General features: G+C 48.8%; 2 protein-coding genes across 2 annotated transcripts in view; one reads left to right on the top strand and one right to left on the bottom strand.

The window, feature by feature from the left end:
* Positions 1 to 4,719: 4,719 nt before the first annotated feature.
* On the bottom strand, positions 4,720 to 5,517 carry LOC132519150 (basic salivary proline-rich protein 3-like). Its single transcript, XM_060147070.1, has 2 exons — positions 5,429 to 5,517; positions 4,720 to 5,374 (listed from the first exon to the last, which is right to left on the bottom strand). The coding sequence occupies exons 1-2, from the start codon at positions 5,515 to 5,517 to the stop codon at positions 4,720 to 4,722; spliced, it is 744 nt and encodes a 247-aa protein (XP_060003053.1).
* AFAP1 (actin filament associated protein 1) overlaps positions 4,856 to 22,125 on the top strand; it is a 149,162-nt gene continuing 131,892 nt past the window's right edge. Inside the window, exon 1 of the mRNA XM_060148769.1 lies at positions 4,856 to 5,059. The gene's annotated coding sequence lies outside the window, so the exon portion shown is untranslated. The remainder of the gene's footprint in view (positions 5,060 to 22,125) is intronic.

Raw genomic sequence — 22,125 nt, 5'->3', positions numbered from 1 at the left:
TGGAAGCATGGAGTGTTAACCACCAGACCGCCAGGGAAGTCCCAAGATTTTATTTTAATCATGAGTTTTCAGCAGCTTGGTAGGCAGCCTCTGAGAAGACCCCCAATGATCCCTGCTTCCTGGTGTTCCCACCCTTGTGTGGTCCCCTCCCATTGAGTGTGGGCTGGACCTTCTGACTTGCTTCTGATTGAACACAGTGAAGTTGATGGTATCTTCCGGTAACCTGTGTAGCTTCCATCTCAGGTGTTCTGGGGAAAGTCAGCTGCTGTGTTGCGAGTGGCCCTGCATAGCATTCACATCTTGTGAGGAATGTGGCCTGCAAGAAGCCATATGAGTGACTTGGAAACAGATCCGTCCCCCAGTCAAACCTTCACATGAGACCGTGGCCCCAGCTAACAGCTTGGTGGCAACCTTGTCAGAGACCTTGAACCAGAGGCACCCAGTTGAGCTGTACCAGATTGCTGACCCACTGAAACTGTGAGATAATACTTATAAGTTGTTTTAAGTCTCTAGGTTTTGGGGTTATATGTTATGTAGCGATACATGACCAGTGCGGCAGCCCTGTGGGCTTTCAGTGCCTTGGTGAACTCACATCACATCCTAACCTGGGCTTGGATTTCCCACAGGTGCCCAGTTGCCATAGATGGTATGTGCTCCCTCTAGGCTCCGGAATCTAGGAAGACTGCATCAAAGGTGTCATGGAAATGCACCTTACCTTGTGACATAAATAGCTTGTAATTAACTTTCTTCCTCAAGAGATGTGTTACTGGCAGAATCTGGAAGAGATCTCTGGTCACTAACCCTACCTCATAGCCCTTCACAGTATCAAACTAGGTCAGGAACTTCTACAAAGAGTGTTGGCCCAGCTCTTGGATCAATAAACCTTGATTTATTTTCCCATCAAATGAACACTCTCTTTACATCAGAAGGGCTGTGGTGGCAAAGAGGGATTGGACTTATTTTCTGAGGTTCAAGAGGTCCCAAAATTTCAGTTTTATATAGGGAAAAACTTTCTACTAGTCAGAGCTGTGCAATCATACCCTGACTGGTTTAATGGGTGGTGAGTTTCTTGCTAGTGGACATAAGCCCAAACAGGATGACCACTGATGAGGAAGGATGGTCAGGCTGAGTTTATTAATTTGACAAACGTTTCTTGAATGTCTATACACTTCAGTTAGGAATTCTGTAAGTAACACAAAAATTGACTAACAGTGGCTTACATCCATAAGGTTTTTGTTTTTCCTACCTAATAGAGAATCTGGAGGTAGAGGATTCCTGGTCTTGATTCAGTGGCTCATGGGTAGGAGAATCAGAATCTCTCTGATTCTGACTTTTGCTTGTCGTTGTGAGATGGCTGCTACAGCTCCAGACATCACATGTGTGTTCAAGGTACTAATCCCTGCTGCTTAGAAAAAGCTGTATCTATTCCTTTCCTGGCGGAGAAAAATCTTCCCTAGAAGATGTGCTGGTAAATCTTCAATTACCAGCATTCTAGGGGATGGAAGGAAGGAAGAAAGTCCTGACTTGTACCAATTACCAATTTCTGTGGTATAAATTCTCCTACCACATCTGATTTCAAGCTACCAACATGACATTGCTAGCTGCGGGTATGGGAAGAGATGACTGTAGCACACCATCATATACTATTTCTATCGTACAGTTATGATAGATGTAAAATCCTCAGTGGCATAGATCATTGTAAACTGCAGTGAAATAATTAGGAAGGAAGGAATTTTCAGTATTTATTATCTTTGCTTTTAATATGATTTTCATTGTAAGTTTATATAATTTAATTTTTGGGTAATGATTGGATTTAACAACTGACTTGCAAAATTCCTAAACAATGAGCAATTGGCTCTCATGGTCTGGTCCACATTGGCTCCAGGCCACCACTGCTGGAAACATTTCTGCCAACTTCCCCTGTGTCTCACTGGCCAGGACAATAACACATGGCCACCTTGGGCTATAAGGGAGTTTAGGAAGGCAGAAAACTATTCGAGTGTCTCTGATGGACTATGCCCAGGGGAAAGGGGGCTGGGAAGGACAGTAGGGCCAGCCGACCCACTGATGGCTTGGTCTACCTTTGACCAATTGCCTTAGAAGAAAACTGGGAGGTCATTTGAAGCACAACACACTCCATTTCTGTTCTCGTGGGGCTTTCATGCTGGTGGCAAGAGAGCAATGCTGAACAAATTAGTAGAATCGTGATGAATGCCAGAAAGAAGTACGGGGGGCTATGAATGTATGTATTGGGGAGGGGACCTAGTCTTAGTTTTTTATTGTTTCATAACAAATAACCACAAATATAGCAGCTTCATGTAACACACATTTCTTAATTCAGTTTCTGTGGGTTGGAGTGTAGCCCATGTTAGCTGGGTCCTCTGCTCAGGGCTCACTCAGTGTTTTGTCTGGGCTGCATCCTCACCTGGAGGCTTGACTGGGGAAGAGTCCTGCCAAGCTCCTTCACGTTGGTTCCAGATGTCGCTTCTGCAGGCCTGCCTGACCGGGGACCCAGCTCTTTGCTGGCTGTCAGCTGGAGGCGATGCTCAGGTCCTACAACCATCCGCAGGTGACTTCTCCAAAACCTGTAAGTAGAACCTCTCCTTATAGTCTAAGACAAATTCTTTTTTAAATTAATTTTTATTGGAATATAGTTGATTTCCAATGTTGTGTTAGTTCTGCTGTACAGCAAAGTGAATCAGTTGTACATTCACATATATCAATTCTTTTTTTAGCTTCTTTCCCCAAATTGGTCATTACCAAGTACTGAGTAGAGTTCCCTGTGCTATACAGGAGGTACTTATTAGTTATCTATTTTATACATAGTAGAGTGTATATGTCAATCTCAATCTCCCAATGTATCCCTCCCCGCCTTACCCCTGGCAACCATAGTTTGTTTTCTACATTTGTAACTCTGTTTTGTAGATAAGTTCATGTGTACCCTTTAAGATGAATTCTTATGTAATGTAATGTGACCTGGGGAGTGACAATTCATCACCTCTGTCACCTGTATTGGCCAGAAGGTGTCACAGGTTCTGCCTGCACCCAAGAGGGGGAGATCATACAGGGGTGTGACTCATTGGGGGTCACCTCAGGGTGTGTCTGCCATAGTTGTACTTGGCGCAGAGGTGGCTACAAAGCCTTCCTGGGGAAATTGACACTGAAGGTGAGACATTGACGGGTCAGTGGGAGTTGGCCAGGTAGAGGGAGAAAAGTGTGTCAGGCAGAGGGCAGCATGAGCAAAGAGGTCTGGGACTGGGTGCTGTCCTTCGCAGTAACTACTTCCCTTCCTGAGATTTTTTGTTCCTGATCTCTGAGTACATCCCCCAAACATGGGGCCTGGCTGAAGGGGCATAGGGAAGTTTCTTATCTCCAGGGAGGAATTTGGCAAATCAGACTGGAAACCGGGCTTTCAGTGGTGTGCGTGTGCGTGTGCGCGCGTGCGTGTGAGTGTGTGTGTGTGTGTGTGTGTGTGTGTGTAGGGAGATGGGGATAGGGTCTGCCCCAGTCACTGTCAAGACCTTATCCATGCATCCATTCCTTCTACCAGCAACCCTGAGTGCCTTCAGAGTGCCAGGCTCTGTTCTGCACAAGAAATGACTCAGACCCCTGCCTTGTCCTAGAGGTCACACCTCACTGGAGGTGGGAGGAAACCACTCATATGGAAAGCTCCAGCTGGTGCTGTAACTAAGGTGGCCACGGATGCGTGGGGATGTGGAGAAGGCAGGCCTGGCGGGTGGGGGGTGGGGGAAGGACGTAGTCCAGGAGGATTTCAGGTTTCAAACTGAGCACCTGGGCGGATGGTGAGGCCATTTACTGAGAAAGAAGAACGTGGAGGGGCAGGTGGGGGGCATTGAGTAAAGCACTTTGTTTTGATGGTGAGACATTTGAGATGCCTCCTGGGCGTCCAGCTGCGTAGGCAGGGGAGGTCAGGGCTGGAGATACAGAGCTGGCAGTCACCGCAGCCTGTGGATGGTTGAAAGCCTGGGAGCGCCTGAGATTCTCGGTAGGAGGGTCCATGCCCGAGCCATGGGCCACCCTAACACCCCAGCACCGAGAGGTTGGGCAGAGAAGGGGTGTATCCTGGAGACTCCCGGAGGAGCCGCTAGTGATGGGGAGGAAAACTGGGAATGCGGGGTCACACGACGCCCAAAGATCAAAAAGACGGCGAGGACAGAGGTTTTATGGGTGATTGGTACTTGGATATACGGGGGGTGACAGGTGGGGAGAGGGGAGCATTGCAGATGCGGAACAGCGTAGCCACAAAAGCTTTGAGGTAGGAAAGGGAAACAGCTCTGCTCTGCGCTGCTTTATCGTGGGTTAAAGTGACTCCGAGAAATCTCTGGTCCTGCCTGACGGAGCTCCTTAAGGGAGGGCCGAGTTTGCCTGTACTCCACTCCGACCGCACACCTTACGGGCTGCGAAAATGTTTGTTTAATGAATAAAAGATGAACGAGTGAATGGGACTTTGTGACGTGGGGGGCAGGTGGTCTCGCTCCTTGGGCCTCAGTTTCCCATTCTGTAAAGCAGGCCAATCCGATAAACTTGAGTTCCGGGTTTGGGATGAGCACGGCTTGCTGAGCGGATTCCAAGTGGACTTTACGCCCGGCCTCCCCGGGTCGGACCGGGTTGGACCGCTAATCCGGTCGCTCTGGGTCCGGCCCCCGCGGGACCCAGCAGCCCAGCCCCGGAACGGCCCCGCCCCACCTCCCTTTGTTTCTACAGGCCCCGCCCTCTGCGCTCAGCTCCCTCTCCATTGGTTGGGGGGCGGGCCCCGAGCGCCGGGCGCCGCCGGGGGCGGGGCGGAGGGGCGCGGGTGGGGCGAGTGCGCCTGCGCGTTGCCTGAGCCCAGTTGCAACCTCTCGCCGGCAGCTGCTCCTCGCGGAGCGGGAGACGGAGCCGGACCCTGAGCGCGAGACGGGCTGAGACGGCTGCGAGGCGGCCCCGCCCCGGGGCTCCATTGTTGCGGCCACTCCGGCTCTGCGGGCTGCTCGGCTCCGTCTCGCTCGGCCAGGGCACCTCCGGCAAGGAGTGAGTGCTGCCCGGGAGGCGGCCTGAGGTGAGGCGGCGGGCGGCGGGGCCGGGCCGGGCGGGGGTCCCCGGCGGACATGGGTTCCGGGGCTGGGAGAGGGTCCCACGGCCGGGCGGAGGTCCCGGGGCCGGACGGGGTCCCAGGCGGCAGGGGTCCCAGCCGGGCGGGGGGGGGTCCTCGGGAGGCAGGGGTCCCGGAGCCGGGCGAGGTTCTACGCCGGACAGGGGTCCCAGGCCGGGCGGGGGTCCCCGAGAGGACTGAGGTCCGCGAGCCGGACGAGGTTGCCGGACGGAGGTCCCGGGGCTGGACGGGGGTCCCAGGCGGCAGGGGTCCTGGGCCGAGCTGGGGTCCCCGCCGGGTGTGGCAGGTCCGAGAGGGGCGCCGCGAGGTCGCTACCCGAGCTGGCGGCCGCCGCCCTGAGCGACTGTGGGACGGGGACGCAGAGGGGCACTGACCGGGCCGTTGCGCGTCTGGGCGCCGGGCATGGTCTCGGCCTCGGGGTGGTACCGAGGGGGCACCGCGCCTGCCGCGACTCCGCGTGGATCCGCGCGTGAAGCCCCGCGCGGGGTCCTGGTGACCCTGAGGGTGGGGGACTGTCTCGGTCCCCGCTCACTCCGTGGAGTGGCTGGTTCGCTGTGTCTCCTTGAGGGTGACCGCGTGGACCCTCGATTGTAGGGATCCTGGGCACTCTGAGAGTGGGGCCTTTTCTCGCTCCCCACCCCCATGACTGGTTCACTGAGTGTTTGTGTGTCACTGAGGGTGGCTCTGCGTGGACCCGCGCGCGCGGCGTCCTGGCCACCCTGCGAGTTGGAGGGCTGTGCCCCGTCCCCTCCCCCCGCATCTCGTCGGGGTGTGATCAGTACCGGGGGCAGGCTCCCCTCTGCCCCACGCGTGCGTGCGTGTGTGTTGGGGGTTTCATGTGTTTCGGGGTGTCTTTGTGCGGGTAGTGGCGCCCGTCGGGCTGTAGCCGGCTGTGCGTGGGGCACGCAGATGGCCTGCGTCTGACAGCTGACCCGCTGTTTTATTTATTGCCTTATTTGCCACTTGAGCAGAAGCGGCTGCACTTCCCCGGGAACCCGCTCCTCTCCCCGGCCGGGTCCCCGGGGAGCGCGGGGCTGTCACCGCGCCTGGGGACCGCGAGTCAGGCCGCCGTTTCCTGCTCAGGCGCGAGGCTTGGCCGGCCCGGCGGGAGCCGGCTCTGATTGGAGGGAGCCTGGTCCCTCTGCCCGGCGCTTCTTGATTTCTTCCGTTAGGATTGGGAAAAAAAAAAAAAAAAAAAAAAAAAAAAAAAAGGTCTGGAAAGCCAGATTTAACTTTGCAGCTCTCTCAGCGCCTGGAGAGTGGAGGAAACTTTCCCAAGAATTTGGCGGGCTGGAAAGTGCGTTTGAAGGAGGGGAATCCACACACACGGAATGAGGCCAAGGCAGTTACAGTTAGAGGTCAGGTTTACAGAAGGAATAGCAGGGGTGAGGTTGTGGATCGGGAGACTTGGATTTCAGCCTGATGGCAAGAAGATCTGCTACTACCCTGCAGGCTGTGTGTCTCTCAGCCACTTAAATAAACTGGGGTCATTCACTTACCTTTTTATCAAACTTATGAAAACACCTATTATGTTCCAGGGACGATTCTTTTCCCTGGGGAACGCGAAGTCTAACAAGCCTTGTTAGACTTGCAAGTCTAACAAGACTCTGAAAAGTCTTTTCCTTTTCAGAGTGTTCTGGTCCAAGACAGAAAACTGAGCTATAGGCACAAGTCGCTCTAATGCCCAAATGGAAATTCTTTGTGAACAAGATGGTGTATAAATAACAGGAATGCAAGATGAAAATGTGGTCCTAGCCGCAGCTGTCGCTGTTATGAAGTCCAGACAGCCTGCAGGCCCTTCACTCTGACTTCTCTGCCCTCTCTCTTCCATCGGCCCTACGCCCGGCTCCAGGCTTTCACCCATTCTTACAGTCTCAGTTTAGGTGACTTCTTTCTGAAGTCTTCCCTGACGTCCTCATGCCCAGCCCTCTGAGAGCTGTGGTCTTCAAGGACAGGGTGGTTTGCTGTAGTACCCAGAGAGGAAGAGGTGTATCAAAATGAGAGGTCCTCCTAAATGAGAGGTCCTTTTTCCGTACCATGGAGCCAAGTCTTTCCTGTGATTTAAAATCTGCAATTCTTCAATTCTCCTAAGGGTTTTTAGATTAACATTTGCTGTAACTTCCTAGTATTTGTTGTACAGTGTAGAGTACTTGATTCGAATTTATTTGGTCTGATTCTGGCTCTGGAGTAAAGTTGCCATTTGTTCCTGCAGAACCACTAGGCTTCAGTTTCCTCACCTTTGAGGTTTTTAAACTAGATAAGAACCTTGTCAGCCCTAAACCTTTAAATTCTTTCAACCAAATAAAGCAGAGGAAAGTTCTCTTAGTGGCAGTTGTATAAATAATGGGGATCTTTGAAAATGTAGATTCTAAAGTAGAAGTTCTTTTTCCTTCTTTCCCTTTTTTTTTTTCTTTCCACAGTTGCATGGGTGTATACTTTGTCTCAGAGTTGAAGGAGCAGGTCTATGATGGAAGCTTAGGCAACTGTTTTTTTAAAATAAATTTATTTATTTATTTTTTGGCTGCAGTGGGTCTTCGTTGCTGCGTGCAGGCTTTCTCTAGTTGCGGCGAGCGGGGGCTACTCTTCGTTGCGGTGGGTGGGCTTCTCATTGTGGTGGCTTCTCTTTGTTGCGGAGCACAGGCTCTTGGCGTGCGGGCTTCAGTAGTTGTGGCGCATGGGCTCAGTAGTTGTGGCACGCAGGCTCAGTAGTTGTGGCTCGTGGGCACTAGAGCACAGGCTCAGTAGTTGTGGCACACAGGCTTCGTTGCCCTGTGGCATGTGAGATCTTCCTGGACCAGGGCTCAAACCCGTGTCCCCTGCATTGGCAGGTGGAGTCTTAACCACTGCGCCACCAGGGAAGGCCCTAGGCCACTTCTTGATATTGTCTTGCATCTTCTTCATAACCACATTTTGCTTGCAGCATCTGTGCTCTATCAAATTGGTTTGAAGTTTTCCTTAATGAAATTGTTGGATGCAGAACTCTTGGCAGGAGCATTTTGCTGATCTTTTGAGTGTCATATGAAGTCGGCCAACTGCAGGCTTCTCTTATGCCGCAGTCTCTAACAGAGATTTTAATGCGGAGACTCTGAAATAAGTGAACTTTGGCAGTACCTTGAGTAAGTGTATGTGGCTTTGTATAATGGTTTCAAGCATAGTTTAAAATTATTACTTGCAAAAATTTACATATGTTAAATGACCTATAAGGAAGCTCTACTTCTAAGGACTCTAGTAATAAATCCTTCAAAATATTAACCTCCCAATTCATCTGTTTGGCAAGATGGGAATTTGGTGTGCTCGGTTATTTTAAAGCCACACGTCTGTCAAAAGGATACACGATTTTCTCTGCTATTCTTTGTTTGTTTGTTTGTTTTTTGGCTGCGCTGCACAGCTTGTGGGATCTTAGTTCCCCGACCAGGGATTGAACCCGGGCCCTCGGCAGTGAGAGCACAGAGTCGTAACCACTGGAGCTCCAGGGAATTCCCTCTCTGCTATTCTTATTTGGATCATTACAGGGATTAAACATAGACGGTAGCTGTTTGGTCAAGGAGTGATGCCATCAAATTATATTTTCATGTTAGGTAGGATTTTTGTCCTTGTTTTGATTTGTGGTCTTTAATTAATTTAAAAAAAGCGCTCTGTTACATACTCCATGCGGTTTGTTCTGTTAGGGACCTTATTTTTTGGGAGGGGTCTTCAGAAACACAAATGGATTTTCTTTGTGGTTTCCTTAGATTGTCTTTTTTCTTTGAATTTTTCCTTAGATTGTCTTAATGTTTTCACTGAAAACTAGTTAGTACTTGTTCTGCAAGAGGGCCTGATTTTTATGTGGATTAAATGAAAAGGGTGTTTCATGGAAGAGAATGCCTGGGGATGGAGAAGATAGCGTTTGAGCTCTGCTTTTCCATGTTGTTCCTCTTATTCTTTACTGGAGGAAGAGGGTTAACCAGCTCTTCCCTGGTGGCCTAATCAGAGCGCTGAATCCACCCCACCTTAAAGAACTGATGGTGCATTCGCCATTTTTTAGATGATGATATTCTATACATCATCTTGTTTAAGCATTGTTTGCCTAGGACTAGAAATTCAGTGATAAATTTTTTTCTTAGACTATAAATCTAAGTCTTTGCTGTTACTTCCCCCCCATCCCACATCACCTACCAAATGTTTTTTTTTTAAAATTAATTAATTAATTAATTTTTGGCTGCGTTGGGTCTTCGTTGCTGCCTGCGGGTTTTCTCTAGTTGCGGCGAGCGGGGGCTACTCTTTGTTGTGCGCGGGCTTCTCATTGTGGTGGCTTCTCTTGTTGTGGAGCACGGGCTCTAGGCACACGGGCTCAATAGTTGTGGCACGAGGGTTCAGTAGCTGTGGCTCGTGGGCTCTAGAGCGCAGGCTCAGTAGTTGTGGCTTGTGGGCTCTAGAGCGCAGGCTCAGTAGTTGTGGTGCACGGGTTTAGTTGCTCCGCGGCATGTGGGATCTTCCTGGGCCAGGGCTCGAACCCATGTACCCTGCATTGGCAGGCGGATTCTTTTTTTTTTATTTTTGGCAGGCGGATTCTTAACCACTGTGCCACCAGGGAAGCCCTACCAAATGGTTTTTTCTTCTTTCTTTTCCATTTTAAAGATCTTATCATGTACGTGTCTATCATTGCTGGCTACTAACCGTTTTGAATGTTGACAGGATGTAATATGAATAGTGTAGTAAAGGTAACTTACTCCTGTTCTTTTGCACAGGAAAGCTGGCCCCAGTAAGGCTTTTGTTAAGTCCAAGTACTTCTCTGAACTGCAGTTCCCGCACTTGTAAAATGGAGTTAATCGTTGGTAGTACCTGCTCTATCTAGCTCAAGAGATTGTTCTGAGGATAAAATGAAATCATGAATGTAACGTAATTTTGTAAGTTGTAAAATATTATGTTGTCAAGGATTTAAAAAAAGTGCTTCATTAAGAATGTAATGAATCTGGGTTTTTTAAAACTCCAAATGTTTAATGTACAGATGATCCTTAACTTGAAGGGTGTCAGGCAACTTCATTTAGGATTGTTTTCTGTCTTTCATTGGCCCGTGTTGTTTGATATCTTAGCCTTTTGGGGGAACATCAAATTCAAGTTTCAGAGACGTTAATCTTTTGTAAGTAAGGCTACTGAACGTGCAGAAATGTAGCCTTTAACAGTCTGTCTCATACGTTTGTTCCTATGAACCTTTCTTTAATGAAGCATAATTGCTGGGCACTTTAGTTCCTAAGTGCCCTGTCTTGAGGGCTGGCCTGTTCACCTCTGAAACTTCCAGCAGAGTGAGCAGCAGGCATCAGGGTGAACCTGACCTCAGCACCACAGTGTCCTTGGCCTTCTGTCCTCAAGCCACCTTGGAAACTGCAGTGCACTTTATACTTTAGATGCAGATGGTACGTTGCACCGTCACATAGTTTGACAGCCATTCAGATAGATTACCCGTGATGTGCCCGAGTATGGGCTACATGCAGAGATTCGAAGGTGGGACCCAGTCCTCACTGGAGAATCGCTGGAGGCTCACAGTGTAGCGGGAGAAGCAGACCTGGGATCACTCAGTGCAGGTGGTAGGTGCTGCTAGGGGTACGCAGGAGAGTTTGGGAGCCGGGTTGGTTCACACAATCCAGCATTTATTCTCCTCCGTGGCACTTAGAGTTTGTCAGGCAAGACAGGCAGTGAAAGGTTTATAAATGAACGGAAGGGCAGTGAATTACCTGAAGCCTAGAATATGTAGATATTCTGGGCAATTTATAATTCCCCAAATCTGCATTTATCAGAACAAGTCTATGGTCTGTTGTTTTGGATGGAGTACGGCCGTCCCTGTCTTTTGATTTAAGGAAGTCAGTTGACTCTTGTTGAACGTTGATGATGTGACAGACACTGCTGGGTGTTTTCACATATATCACTGTATGAGTTTCCTGCTTCTGCTGTAACAAATTGCCCCACACTGAGTGGCTTGAAACAACACAGGTTTATTATCTTACAGTCTGTAGGTTAGAAGTCTGACTCGGGTCTCACCGGGCCAAAAACAAGGTGTCTGCAGGGCTGTGTTCCTTACTGGAGAATCTGGAGGAGAACTGCAGGGAAGCTCATTCCGACTGTCCACCGAATATGCCGATAGTAGCTGGCACTTGTAGGGCCGGGGACCCTGCTTCCTTGCTGGCTGCCAGCCGGGAGGCTGCCCCTGGCTCCTAGAGGCGTCTTCCTGGACCTTGCTCGGAACCCCCCGGCTGCCAGAGCCAGCGAGGGCCGGCCAGGCCCGCGCCAGCTGTCTGGTGTCCCCTCTGCTTCATCTCTCTTCTTCTGCCTGGAGAAAGTTCTCTGCTCTTAAGGGCTCATGCAATGAGATTGGGCCCACCTAGAACCCCAGGATAATCCCCCTGTCTAATCCCCCTGTCTGAGGTCTGTAGCGAAGCCCCTTTAATGTGACAGATGTGACAAATCACAGGTTCCAGGGGATGCACACGGGCCTCCCACAGTTACCCAATCCATTTATGACAGCGTCCAGTGACACTGTTATTGTCACCCTCAGTTCACAGAGAAAGAAAAGGCATAGATATTTTAAGCAAATTGGTGGAACCGTTAAGATCGCTGTTAAACGGTAAGACAGTGCTTCTGACTCGACATGGGGCTGATGGTGGGATCATAGCAGCAGGTCAGTCAGAAGCAGAGGAAACTTTGAGTTTTGGAGTACTTAAACGGGCCACGCTGATTACAGAAGTTTCTCCAAAAAGTCGTCAGAGTAATTGCTTTGTTAGAAAAAACACCCACCTGGGGCATTTGGGACGTGAAGGACTCTTCCTCACGGGGTGAAGAGTGCATAATTCCATGTCCGGTTCTAGAATGGAAACAGCTGAGTCAACCCAACAGGGATTCACATTCCTGAGCTTTAGAGAACCTGTTTCAAGGCTGAAGCAAAGTGCAGTAAACAGAGTTCATACTTCCGTTGATAGTTAGGAACGAGGCGCATCTTGTGGCCAAGGAAACCGCAGGTGATGGTCCCAGCATCGAAGACCAAGCATGATCTCATCTGATCGTGTAGGTGTTTTTAATAGTTTTTCATTAGGATTTCTCTTTTTTCCTTCTATAAGAAAGCAGAATCTAGAAATCCTAAGGCTTTTAACCTGGTCTTCAGGAATTTACCAACTGCCTGATACCCTTTGCAGAAATGTTGTGTGTCTGTGCCTGTGTGTGTGTGTACTGGCGGGAGGATTTACAGCTTTCCGTTCTTTTTCGAAGGGGTTGAATTCCAAAAAGTTTAAGAACACACCGCTTAATCTGATATTCTTGCCGGTCAAGTATCAGATTTTGTTTAAAAATTAAATACCCCATTTTAAACAAAGTTATACAGGCGCATAGTTTTAAGCGTCAAAAGTTCTGCAGGATTTAGAACAAAAACCCAGCAGTCACTACCCCACCCTTCTCCACCCTGATTCCTGCTCCCCAGAGGCTTCCCCTTTCAACATTTTAGCTATTTCTTCCAGATTTGGGGTGAGAGACATCCTGCTAAGGAAGAAGACGATTTAGGTCTCCTACCCACTCCTTCTTGCACTGCCCACTTCTTTTTTCCTCCGTCCTCTCAGTATAATTACGTTAAAGGTTTTGGTTAAATATTCAACAGCACTTATTATGATTATGGAAACATTATTCACAGCTGAGATATGTAGTCGATTTTGATTACGTTTCCCTTCTTCTACAGTTTTTTTTTCTTTTTCCTAGAGTTGAGAATTGCCCTGCTTTGTTTTGCGTCGTTTTCTGTGCTGTCACTTCTCCCCCTCCACCCCCCAAAGTTGCAGTCTCCTCTTTGTATATTCACAGACCACAGGGCATCATCCAGTTTGTGCTTTTCTTAGCATAATTCTTCCTGAACCGCTCACCAGCCTGCTTTCCTCTAAACTGGTTGCTTCCTAGACCTGCTGCACATTCCCTATCACCCTGAGAATTCCTCTCACCTCTTTCCCGGGTAGATGCCTCCTTCTAGTTTTCTCTCTATTTTGGTTGAGCGTGTCACCATAGCTTTGCAAGAAATAATTGTTTCTGAGATCTCGTATAATGTTGGAACATTTTACTCTCGTTTAATTGATAGTTTGGCTGAGTATAGAATCCTGGGTTAGAAATCATCTTCCTGAGGACTTGGGAAGGCACTGCTCAGTTGACTTCCAGCTTCATCGTGACAGGTGATGTGTCCAGAGCCATTCCTTTGTATGTGGCCCGTGTTTTCCTCTGGGTGAGTTTTTAGGCTCTCGTAGATATTCCTCGTGTTTGCAGATGTCGTGGTGGCCGCGCCATGACGTGGATCTTGCCTCATTCACTGTGATGGGCACTGGGTGGGCGTCTTCCGCCTATAGACCGCCGGTCCTCTGTTCTGATCCCAAATCTCCTTAAATGTCTTCTCTTTTCCCATTTCTTTGTCTTTTTGTTTTCCTTTTTGGGATTTCTCCAACTTCTCCAGTAAACCCTTCTCTGAATTTTGTATTGCTCTGATTATTTTAATTTCAAAGGCTCCTTTATAGTCCCTGAAAATATTTTTCAAAAATACCGTCTTCCCTTGTTCCGAGGACGTGGTCAGAGGTTTATTACACCTGTATCCTGGAGGAAAGGTTTATCTTTTCATGGCTTTCCAGCTTGATTATCTGATAAAGCCTGAAGGATTTGAGAGTAGTTTCATGATACTTCCATAGTTTGAAAGAAAAATTTCTGTTCCACCCATTATCTATTCTTTAATATGGAAAAAAGACCTAATTTTCGGCCCTTGGTGGTATTAGAAGGTAGCTTTTTTTTTTTTTTTTGGCGGTGCCGAGTGGCATGTAGGGATCTCAGTTCCCAACCAGGGATCGAACCCGTGCCCCTCTGCAGTGGAAGTGCAGAGTCCTAACCACTGGGCCACCAGGGAATTCCCTAGAAGATAGCTTTTGTATGTCCTCAAACACCTCCATTGAAAACACTTCTTTTCCATCCATGCCCACGCTGCAGCTGACTTCGCCTTTTGTTTTGTGTACTTAAGATCGTCGCTTAGTTTCCTGTGAGGAGCCGCCGCCCGTGAATTCAGGGTTTGGAAATCCAGTTTCCTTTTACCTGACCCAGTGTCCATGGTCTGTGCAGCGTCTCTGGGGGCAGTAGCATTGAGGAGGCTCCTTTTTGTGGGTTGTACTTTCATCATAAGTTTATCAAGAAAAGGAAAAAGAAGTAGTAAAAATGATGGATTCTTGCTCTGGACGTTAGATAGTGGTGTGAGAAATGAGGGTTTTTTTTTTTTTTTTTTTGACCGTGACGCACGGCTTGTGGGATCTTAGTTCCCCAACCAGGGATCGAACCCGGGCCCTTGGCAGTGAAAGCGAGGAATCCTAACCACTGGACTGCCAGGGAATTCCCAAACGAGGGGTATTTTTTGCCATGGTAGGTGGAGCTAGGTTTGGGGACTGTCATCTAGTCTGGACCTTTCTGTCAGATGGAGTTTACAGGAATGGCTTGTTGGGAGCGGGACGCGGTGCCTCCTAGGCGGGTATTTGGTGAAGAGGTTTGCGGCGGACGTCTGAAGAGAAAGGAGAATATATCTGAAAACTGTTTGGGAGCCATACTTTTGGAATGACTTTCGAAACCTGTACAGGGTTTTCCCAAACATGGACAGCGTGTGCTTCCGAGTTACTTTAACTGTGAGAGTCAGGATGGCTCTTGAGGATGCGGGGCATGATGCTTTCTTTTTAAATCCCCTCTTCCCACGACTACAGAGTTGTGTGTTGGGAGGTCCTAAGTTACGTGAGATTTTTCTCTCCAGATGGGTTGATTGAGTTTTCCTGTGCTTGAAGTGCGACCCTCTGTCTTAGTTTGTTCAGGTTGCCATAGCAGAATGCCGTAGCCTGGGTGGCTCACAAACAACAGAAATTTGCTTCTCATAGTTCTGGAGGCTGGAAGTCGGAGATCAAGGTGCTGGCAGATTCGGTGTCTGGTGAGGACCTGGTTCACAGCCAGCATATTCTTGCCATGTCCTCGCATGCTGGAAGGGACAAGGATGCTGACTGGGGTCTCTTTTTTTTTTTTTTTTTGCGGTATGCAGGCCTCTCACTGTTGTGGCCTCTCCCGTTGCAGAGCAACAGGCTCCGGACGCGCAGGCTCAGTGGCCATGGCTCACGGGTCCAGCCGCCCCGCGGCATGTGGGATCTTCCTGGACCGGGGCATGAACCCGTGTCCCCTGCATCGGCAGGCGGACTCTCAACCACTGCACCACCAGGGAAGCCCTGGGGTCTCTTCTATAAGGGAACTAATCCCATACAGGGGGACTCCACCCTTATGACCTATTCATTTCGAAAAGGCCCCCCTCCAAATACTGAGACACTGGAGATTATTGGAATTTTGAGGGGACACAGACATTGTCTGTAGTACCCTCTGAGAAGCTCAGACGTGCTCTGTCTTCACGATACGGGAGACCAAATGGTTCCAAAAGGCTAATATTTATAGTCTTTGGAGTTTGTATCACCACCCCCGTCACTACCGGCACTGTTTGCTGAGCGCTTACTATGTCCTAGGCACCGTGCCAGACGCTTTACATCTGTATCTCTTCTAGTCTGTTCAGCAACTTTGTGGGGTAGGTAATGTTCTCAATTTGCAGTTGCCAAAATGAGACGGAAGTCTCGTGGTGGCCAGGGTTAGCAATACTGTATCGTGTATTTAAAAGTTCCTGAGAGAGTAGATCTTGAGTTCACACACACACACACACACACACACACACACACACACACACACACACATTGTTACTAAGTGCAGTGCTGGATGCTAAGGGGACTTACTGTGATTCTTTCACAGTACACACATATGTCAGATCATTCTGTTGTCTGCCTGAAACTAATACAATGTTGTTAGTCAGTTACACGGCGATAAAAACAATGAGGTGAAGAGACAAGGGGGAACTCGCTCAAGATAACGTAGTAGGTGGGATCTGACTAGCGTGTGGCACGGCCTCTTTGTTAGGGCTTTCCAGCGACTGACACCGGGTGACTGGTGTGCCCAAGAGCTGTTAACAATGCAACCTCTCAGAGCCGGCCAGACCTAGCTGCACAAAGACGGCTGCCACCGGCGCCGAGAGACGTTTCACCTGAAAAGACAAGACCCAGAATATTTAGTGTGTCCCCCGAATGGGATAACCTCCCGGAATGGAAGCGTTTCTGCTGATTCCCACCCTGCCTCCTTCCCGAGACTGGACCATCCTTCGTACCACAGCAGGAGGCATTTCTGAGGCCTCTGAAATACTGGCCATCTGTCAGCATCCATTGGGCCTTAGGGAGGGTGGCCAGCATCACAGGCCCTGTTGGACCGGGGCTGGCGTTCCGGCTCTGCCACCTAGTCATCAACAGTGTGGAATCTTGGGCTGGTCCCTTAACCTTCCATGAGCCGCTTCCATAGGAGGTCAGTGCAGTACCTGTCGCCAGAGGAAAAGGCCAGGATGGCCGGGCTGCCTCTCTGAGGGAAGCGGTGGACGTTGGGGGGCGGGGGCGTCCGGTGAGCACTGAATGGAACGAGGCTGACTGGCCCTGTTGATAGTAGTTACAGCCTTTCCTCGTGAGGAAGCTGATGAGGGGTTCTCCTGGCCGGGCCACCTTGAGGTAGGAGCCAGTGAAAGAGCTTAGAAGAAGGTGACTTTGGGGAGAGCCTGTCGAGGAGCGAAGGGGTTTGTTACTGTAAATAGGCGAAGGTTGGGCTCTTCGCTAGCGGCCAGATGCCTGCTTCATCTCGGGACTCCCTGAGTCGTGCACAGCAGAGCTGGGGATTGTGTCAGTGGGATTGGTGGCAATTTCAATTCAGCTAAAGCTGCCGGTCGAAAAATGCATCGATATGATGTGAGAAAACTTGGACTGCAAAGCAGAGCTGAGTCCAAGTTCTGGGTCTGTAACTTGAACTGTGACTTCGTAGGTAAAGGGAGGTCCACAGAACCCAAACGTTTTGTATCATGACAGTAAGCAAGGGCTCGGAGCGTCTGCATTGGTTGTGCACCAGCTCATTTAAATGACCTCAACGCATTTACACTGGAGCAAGACTTGATTTCTGGAATTTCGATTACTTTGCCTTCCTGGAACAATCTGATTATGGTTTGAAGATTTTGGGGGTCAAAATCACGTGGTCCAGCTACCTGTCTTGGAGCAAATTTAGGCACACACATTTGTTTAAATATTTCGGGTGATATAGGCATAGACACATAGAGTAAAATGCTGAAGTTTGCACCCCTCCAGGGTAACCACTGTTACTAGTGAAGCTTATATTCCACACGTTTTTTTGTGCATTATAAATATAATGGGAGTATACATATGTATTTAATAATATCTACCGTTTATTCGGTATTCAGGACGTGTCTATGGAGTTCCCTCTCCATGCCAACTCATTTTATTTTTAGAGCAGCCTTTTATTTTTTTAATTTTTATTTATTTATTTTATTTTTGGCTGTATTGGGTCTTTGTTGCTGCACACGGGCTTTCTCTAGTTGAAGCGAGTGGGGACTACTCTTCTGTGGTGCGTGGGCTTCTCATTGCGGTGGCTTCTCTTGTTGCGGAGCACGGGCTCTAGGCACGCAGGCTTCAGTAGTTGTGGCACGCGGGCTCAGTAGTTGTGGCTCGCGGGCTCTAGAGTGTAGGCTCAGTAGTTGTGGCGCATGGGCCTAGCTGCTCGGCGGCATGTGGGATCTTCCCGGACCAGGGCTCGAACCCGTGTCCCCTGCATTGGCAGGTGGATTCTTAACCACTGCACCACCAGGGAAGTCCCTATTAGTCACAGCCCTATTACTGTGACTGTTTTACAGTGAGGAAACTGAGGCACAGAGAGGTTGGGGGCCTTGTCCACATCACACAGCCAGGAAGTGTTGGAGTTGGGGTGTGAGCCCAGGCAGCCTGGCTCCAGAGCTCTGAGCGATCATTCTAGATTGCCCATGGAGACCTCATGCTCGCAAACCTTGCCTCCAGCAAGAGTCCACGTGATATTTGTCAAGGTGGTGTGTCTACCTGAGGTTTCTTTACCTCTTTAAGCCTGAGCCTAAATCTTGGAATTGTTCAAAACACTGGCTGGGACCCCTGAAGACTGAACAGAGGTACTCTGTAGGTTAGTCTAGCTGGTTGGAAGGTGGAGGGAGAAGGGGTAATATTGCCAGAGAAAGAGGCCAAGGTGGCTGGGCTCACTGCTCTGACGAAGAGGCCCTGGAGCAGCCTCAAGACCTGGACCCCTTGGACAGAAGAGGAAGAAGGAGACCTTTACCCGTGATGGGTGACCTTGACCGCATGAACAACCTGTGTGCTGGTCCTTTTCCTGGAGCAGACGATACCAGGTGCCAATAAACCCAGCTTCTGACCCTGCCAGGGCAGGTATTTGTCCAGCCCCCTGTGAACATAAGTAATGTTCTCACATTCTCACAGCCAGCCCAGTGTTCCAGAACCGCTTTCTTTTTTTCTTTGGACAAAAGTTCAATTTGTCTCATAGGTCCCTTTCTGCTTATAACAGTGTCACAGATTAAAGTTTTGTTTTTGGTTCTGAAGTGGATTTAGAGTTAATAAAGTCTGCTAAAAATACAACTATGGGGTTGTGTAGAAAAATTACTTCCTTATTATGGATCGTATAATGTGAGTTAGAAGTGACCCACACCCAGTTGAACAGTGGAAACAAACCTTGTCTTTTGGTAGCACTCTGGATACCACTGCGACTCATGTGAATAAAAGGTACCCAGGTGCGGGGGTCACCAGTCTTCTCTTGGGGCGTCTTGTGTTTCTCCTTGTGGGGGAAGGTGGGCTGGGAGGAGGGGGCCCACACCTGCTGAGCACCCAGTACTCGTCAGCTGCCTTACATAAGTGTCCCATTTGATACAATCTTAGAGGTAAATATTTCTATTGCAGATGAAGACGGAGGCTTAGAGATGTTAAGTTGCTCAAGGTCACATAATTATAAGTGGAAAAATGAAATTCTTGATGAACTCAGGGGTTTGACCTCAAAGCCCTTGATCTTTCCTTAACACTTGGTTTCTTCCCTGGACGGCGGGGAAGTGACTGAGAGCTCAAGAAAGTGAGGTTTCGTGGAAAGAGGGCCTGGTGGACAGGAAGTCTCTCCAGACTTGGAATCTGCCTCACTGGGCTTCTAAATTAGGGGCTGACCATCTGGAGGGAAGCCCCTGGTTTAAGACTTTTCTTTGTGGAAATAGACAAAGAGCAACCACATGGAAAAGGCAAAAGCTATTTATTCAGAGCTGGCTTGTGGCAAGGGAGTGGCCACAATCACTTGAGCCTGGCGGAGACCCAGAGGCAGGCAGAGGCGTGGGCGAGCTTCCCAGTGGAGAAAAGGGGGCTCAGGGTGCCTGACGGGGCTGGGGGCTGGGAGGGTCTAGAAGGGGGGGCATCCCGGGTGACTGGTCAGGGGGCAGGCGGGACCTTCTGGGGTTGGTCCCGAGTCGGAGGCAGGACGACGATTAGGGAGGCCGTCAGTATTGATGGAGTCCTGGCCGATTGTCCAGCGGTGGCTGTTTGGCCTCCTGGCTTGTCACTAGAGACAGCAGTCTGCCCTCCTGCAGGTCCGACTCCCAGCAGACTGGCTCCCGGGGCTGGCGGCTGCGGCCCGAGGGTCAGAGCCCTGCTTTTATATGGTCTGGCCATTGTCATTGTATATTGTCTTTCATGTTTCTCTTGCTGGTAAAAATATTAAATGAAAAATTAGATGTGTTAGGAGTTGTTTGGACGTCACGCCTTCAGGAAGAAGTTCTTCACGCTCACATTCAGAGTGACTCTAAACTGTTGGGCTTCATCCTATTTTAAAGACTGGAGAACTGAAGCTAAGAGAGATTAGGCAGAGCCCACAGTAGATGGTTAAGCGCAGACCTGAACTTGGTCTTCTAATTGCAAGTTTTGTTTTCTTTGGAGGCAAGCTGGTATGAAATATATATTGCCTTTGACAAGATAATACTTACTGTCTACTTGGTCCTTCTCCTAGATTATAAGCCTTTTTTGGGGTGGGGAGTTTTTGATTTAGAGAATTTTTTATTGAGAGTCTAGGACAGTCCTGAAAAAGCAATGCAGATCATAAAATAATGTAGATTTTTCAGCCTTTTACTCTCAAAACATATCTAAATTGTCTTTTGATGTTGCAAACCTTCTGCTATAAAGATATATTCTAAGGGAGAAGTCCAGGCCACTTGGCTTTTAAGGATTGCAATTTTCTTGGTAAGAGAAAGAGAACTTTGTTAGTAACCCTTTTAATTTGGGAAGGTCTTCTGTGTTCAGTGAACTATATTTTCCATATGAGTTAGAAGATTGTCTTGAGACACAAATATAGCTTAGCAATGAAGTTCACTCCCTTGATAATTAAATTATCTTTCCTTCTTTCCTTTATCCATTATAGTGATAGCGTAAAATCTGCTTCTAAAGCCCCTGGGTTTTGCTGTCATCCAGAGAAGGGTGACCCCAAATATGGAGCATTGAACGCCAAATTATAAATTTGGTCCAAAAAGATTGTGCATGGTTATTTTGATATTGTCAAACTTCCCACATATATGAACTGAATAATGTAATTCATATATGAATTGATTGTGTGTGTATATGACTATAAACCTATATTTATTTATTTATGATGTAGGAATCCAATAACGCTGTGTAAATAGCTTTTCTTAAGAATTCCAGGTAGCCCTCTTATTCCAAAAATGGGGAAGTTTTGCATTCACCCTTAAAGTGTACACGCGCTTATCTGATGCCTCTGTATTTTAACAATGATGGTACTAGTGTCATGGATCTGTTTTGTATCTTTCCTACTCAGGTGGGGCTTCTTTGTTTGGTTTTTGTTTTGGTTATTGAGCTCGTGATAACCTGTGTGAATTCCCTTCCCCATCTTGGCCACATTCTCTGTGATGGGTCATCGTTCTATCTCATTGGACTTTACTGTTTTTGTACCAGTGTGAGTTCAGGGCTGTGGGCCGAGCAGTTTCGCGAGAAGTCATCCTCATCTTCTGTAGTGGTGCATGTGTTCAAGGCAGGAGAAACAGCAGTTCTCATGGGGCTGCTTATCAACCTGGGAGTCCCGAGACCTGGCTTTGCCCTGCTTCAAGCAGGTAACTAGTTGAGTTACCAAAAAAAGCCAGGTCCATTCCCTGGTCTGTGTCTCTGTAAGTAGAATGGCAGATGGTGTGTTTCCTAAGGTGCCTTCCAGCGTGGTCAGCCGCTGACCTGTTCTCTGCACCGTGCCAAGTACAGTGGAAACAACAAGGAAACGTCAGGCGCATTTGTAACCACTAGGGTTGCAATCTAGTTTCAGACACAGGATGGAAGCTGACAGCGCTGGGCAGGGGTACAGACCGAAGGCATTTGGAAGGGCGGTTCCAAATCCCTCAGGGTGCTTGATGTGACCTGAGGAAGACACCTGCAAAAAGGCATGAGGTTGCTGAGAAAAATCTCAGTGTCCGTGTCCTGGATTATCTCACCAGCGGGAAGGTGGAGGACGGTGTCCTGAGTTTGCAGAAAGATGTGCTGTGGTTTACAGCGGCTTGCCCAGTCCGGACTCGACACTTAGGTTCATTCAGTTTTGTCCTGTGTTTCCACCTTCCTGATGCACCCCCTTGTTTCTCCAGAAAATTTGCAGTGAATTTTTTGGAAAAACTTTATAGAAGGAATAGATGCTCACTGAAGATAATTGAAATAGTACATAAGATGAAGAGCAAAGGTAAATCTTTCTTTTCTTGCTGTCTTTGGGGTGACCCCTATTTTTCTTCTTTTTTTCTTTTGGCCATGTTGGGTCTCCATTGCTGAACGCGGGCTTTCTCTAGTTGCGGTGAGTGGGGGCTGCTCCTCTTGGTGTGCGGGCCTCTCATTACGATGGCTTCTCTTGTTGCTGAGCACGGGCTCTAGGCGTGTGGGCTTCAGTAGATGCAGCACGCGAGCTCAGTAGTTGCAGCATGTGGGCCCTAGAGCGCGCGGGCTTCAGTAGTTGTGGTGCACGGGCTCAGTAGTTGTGGCTCGTGGGCTCTAGAGCGCAGGCTCTGTAGTTGAGACACACGGGCCTAGTTGCTC

Source organism: Lagenorhynchus albirostris, chromosome 4, assembly GCF_949774975.1.
Source record: "Lagenorhynchus albirostris chromosome 4, mLagAlb1.1, whole genome shotgun sequence".
In the NCBI taxonomy this organism is placed as follows: Eukaryota; Metazoa; Chordata; class Mammalia; order Artiodactyla; family Delphinidae; genus Lagenorhynchus; species Lagenorhynchus albirostris.
This window is presented reverse-complemented; position numbering and strand designations above follow the sequence as displayed.

What these genes read in the sequence shown, in the direction of transcription:
- LOC132519150 (XM_060147070.1), bottom strand. Translation starts at nt 5,517, where the DNA reads ATGCCCGGCGCCCAGACGCGCAACGGCCCGGTCAGTGCCCCTCTGCGT. An exon ending in GGCGGCGGCCGCCAGCTCGG is followed by an intron (nt 5,375 to 5,428) that starts GTAGCGACCTCG and finishes CGGGGACCCCAG; the next exon opens with CTCGGCCCAGGACCCCTGCC.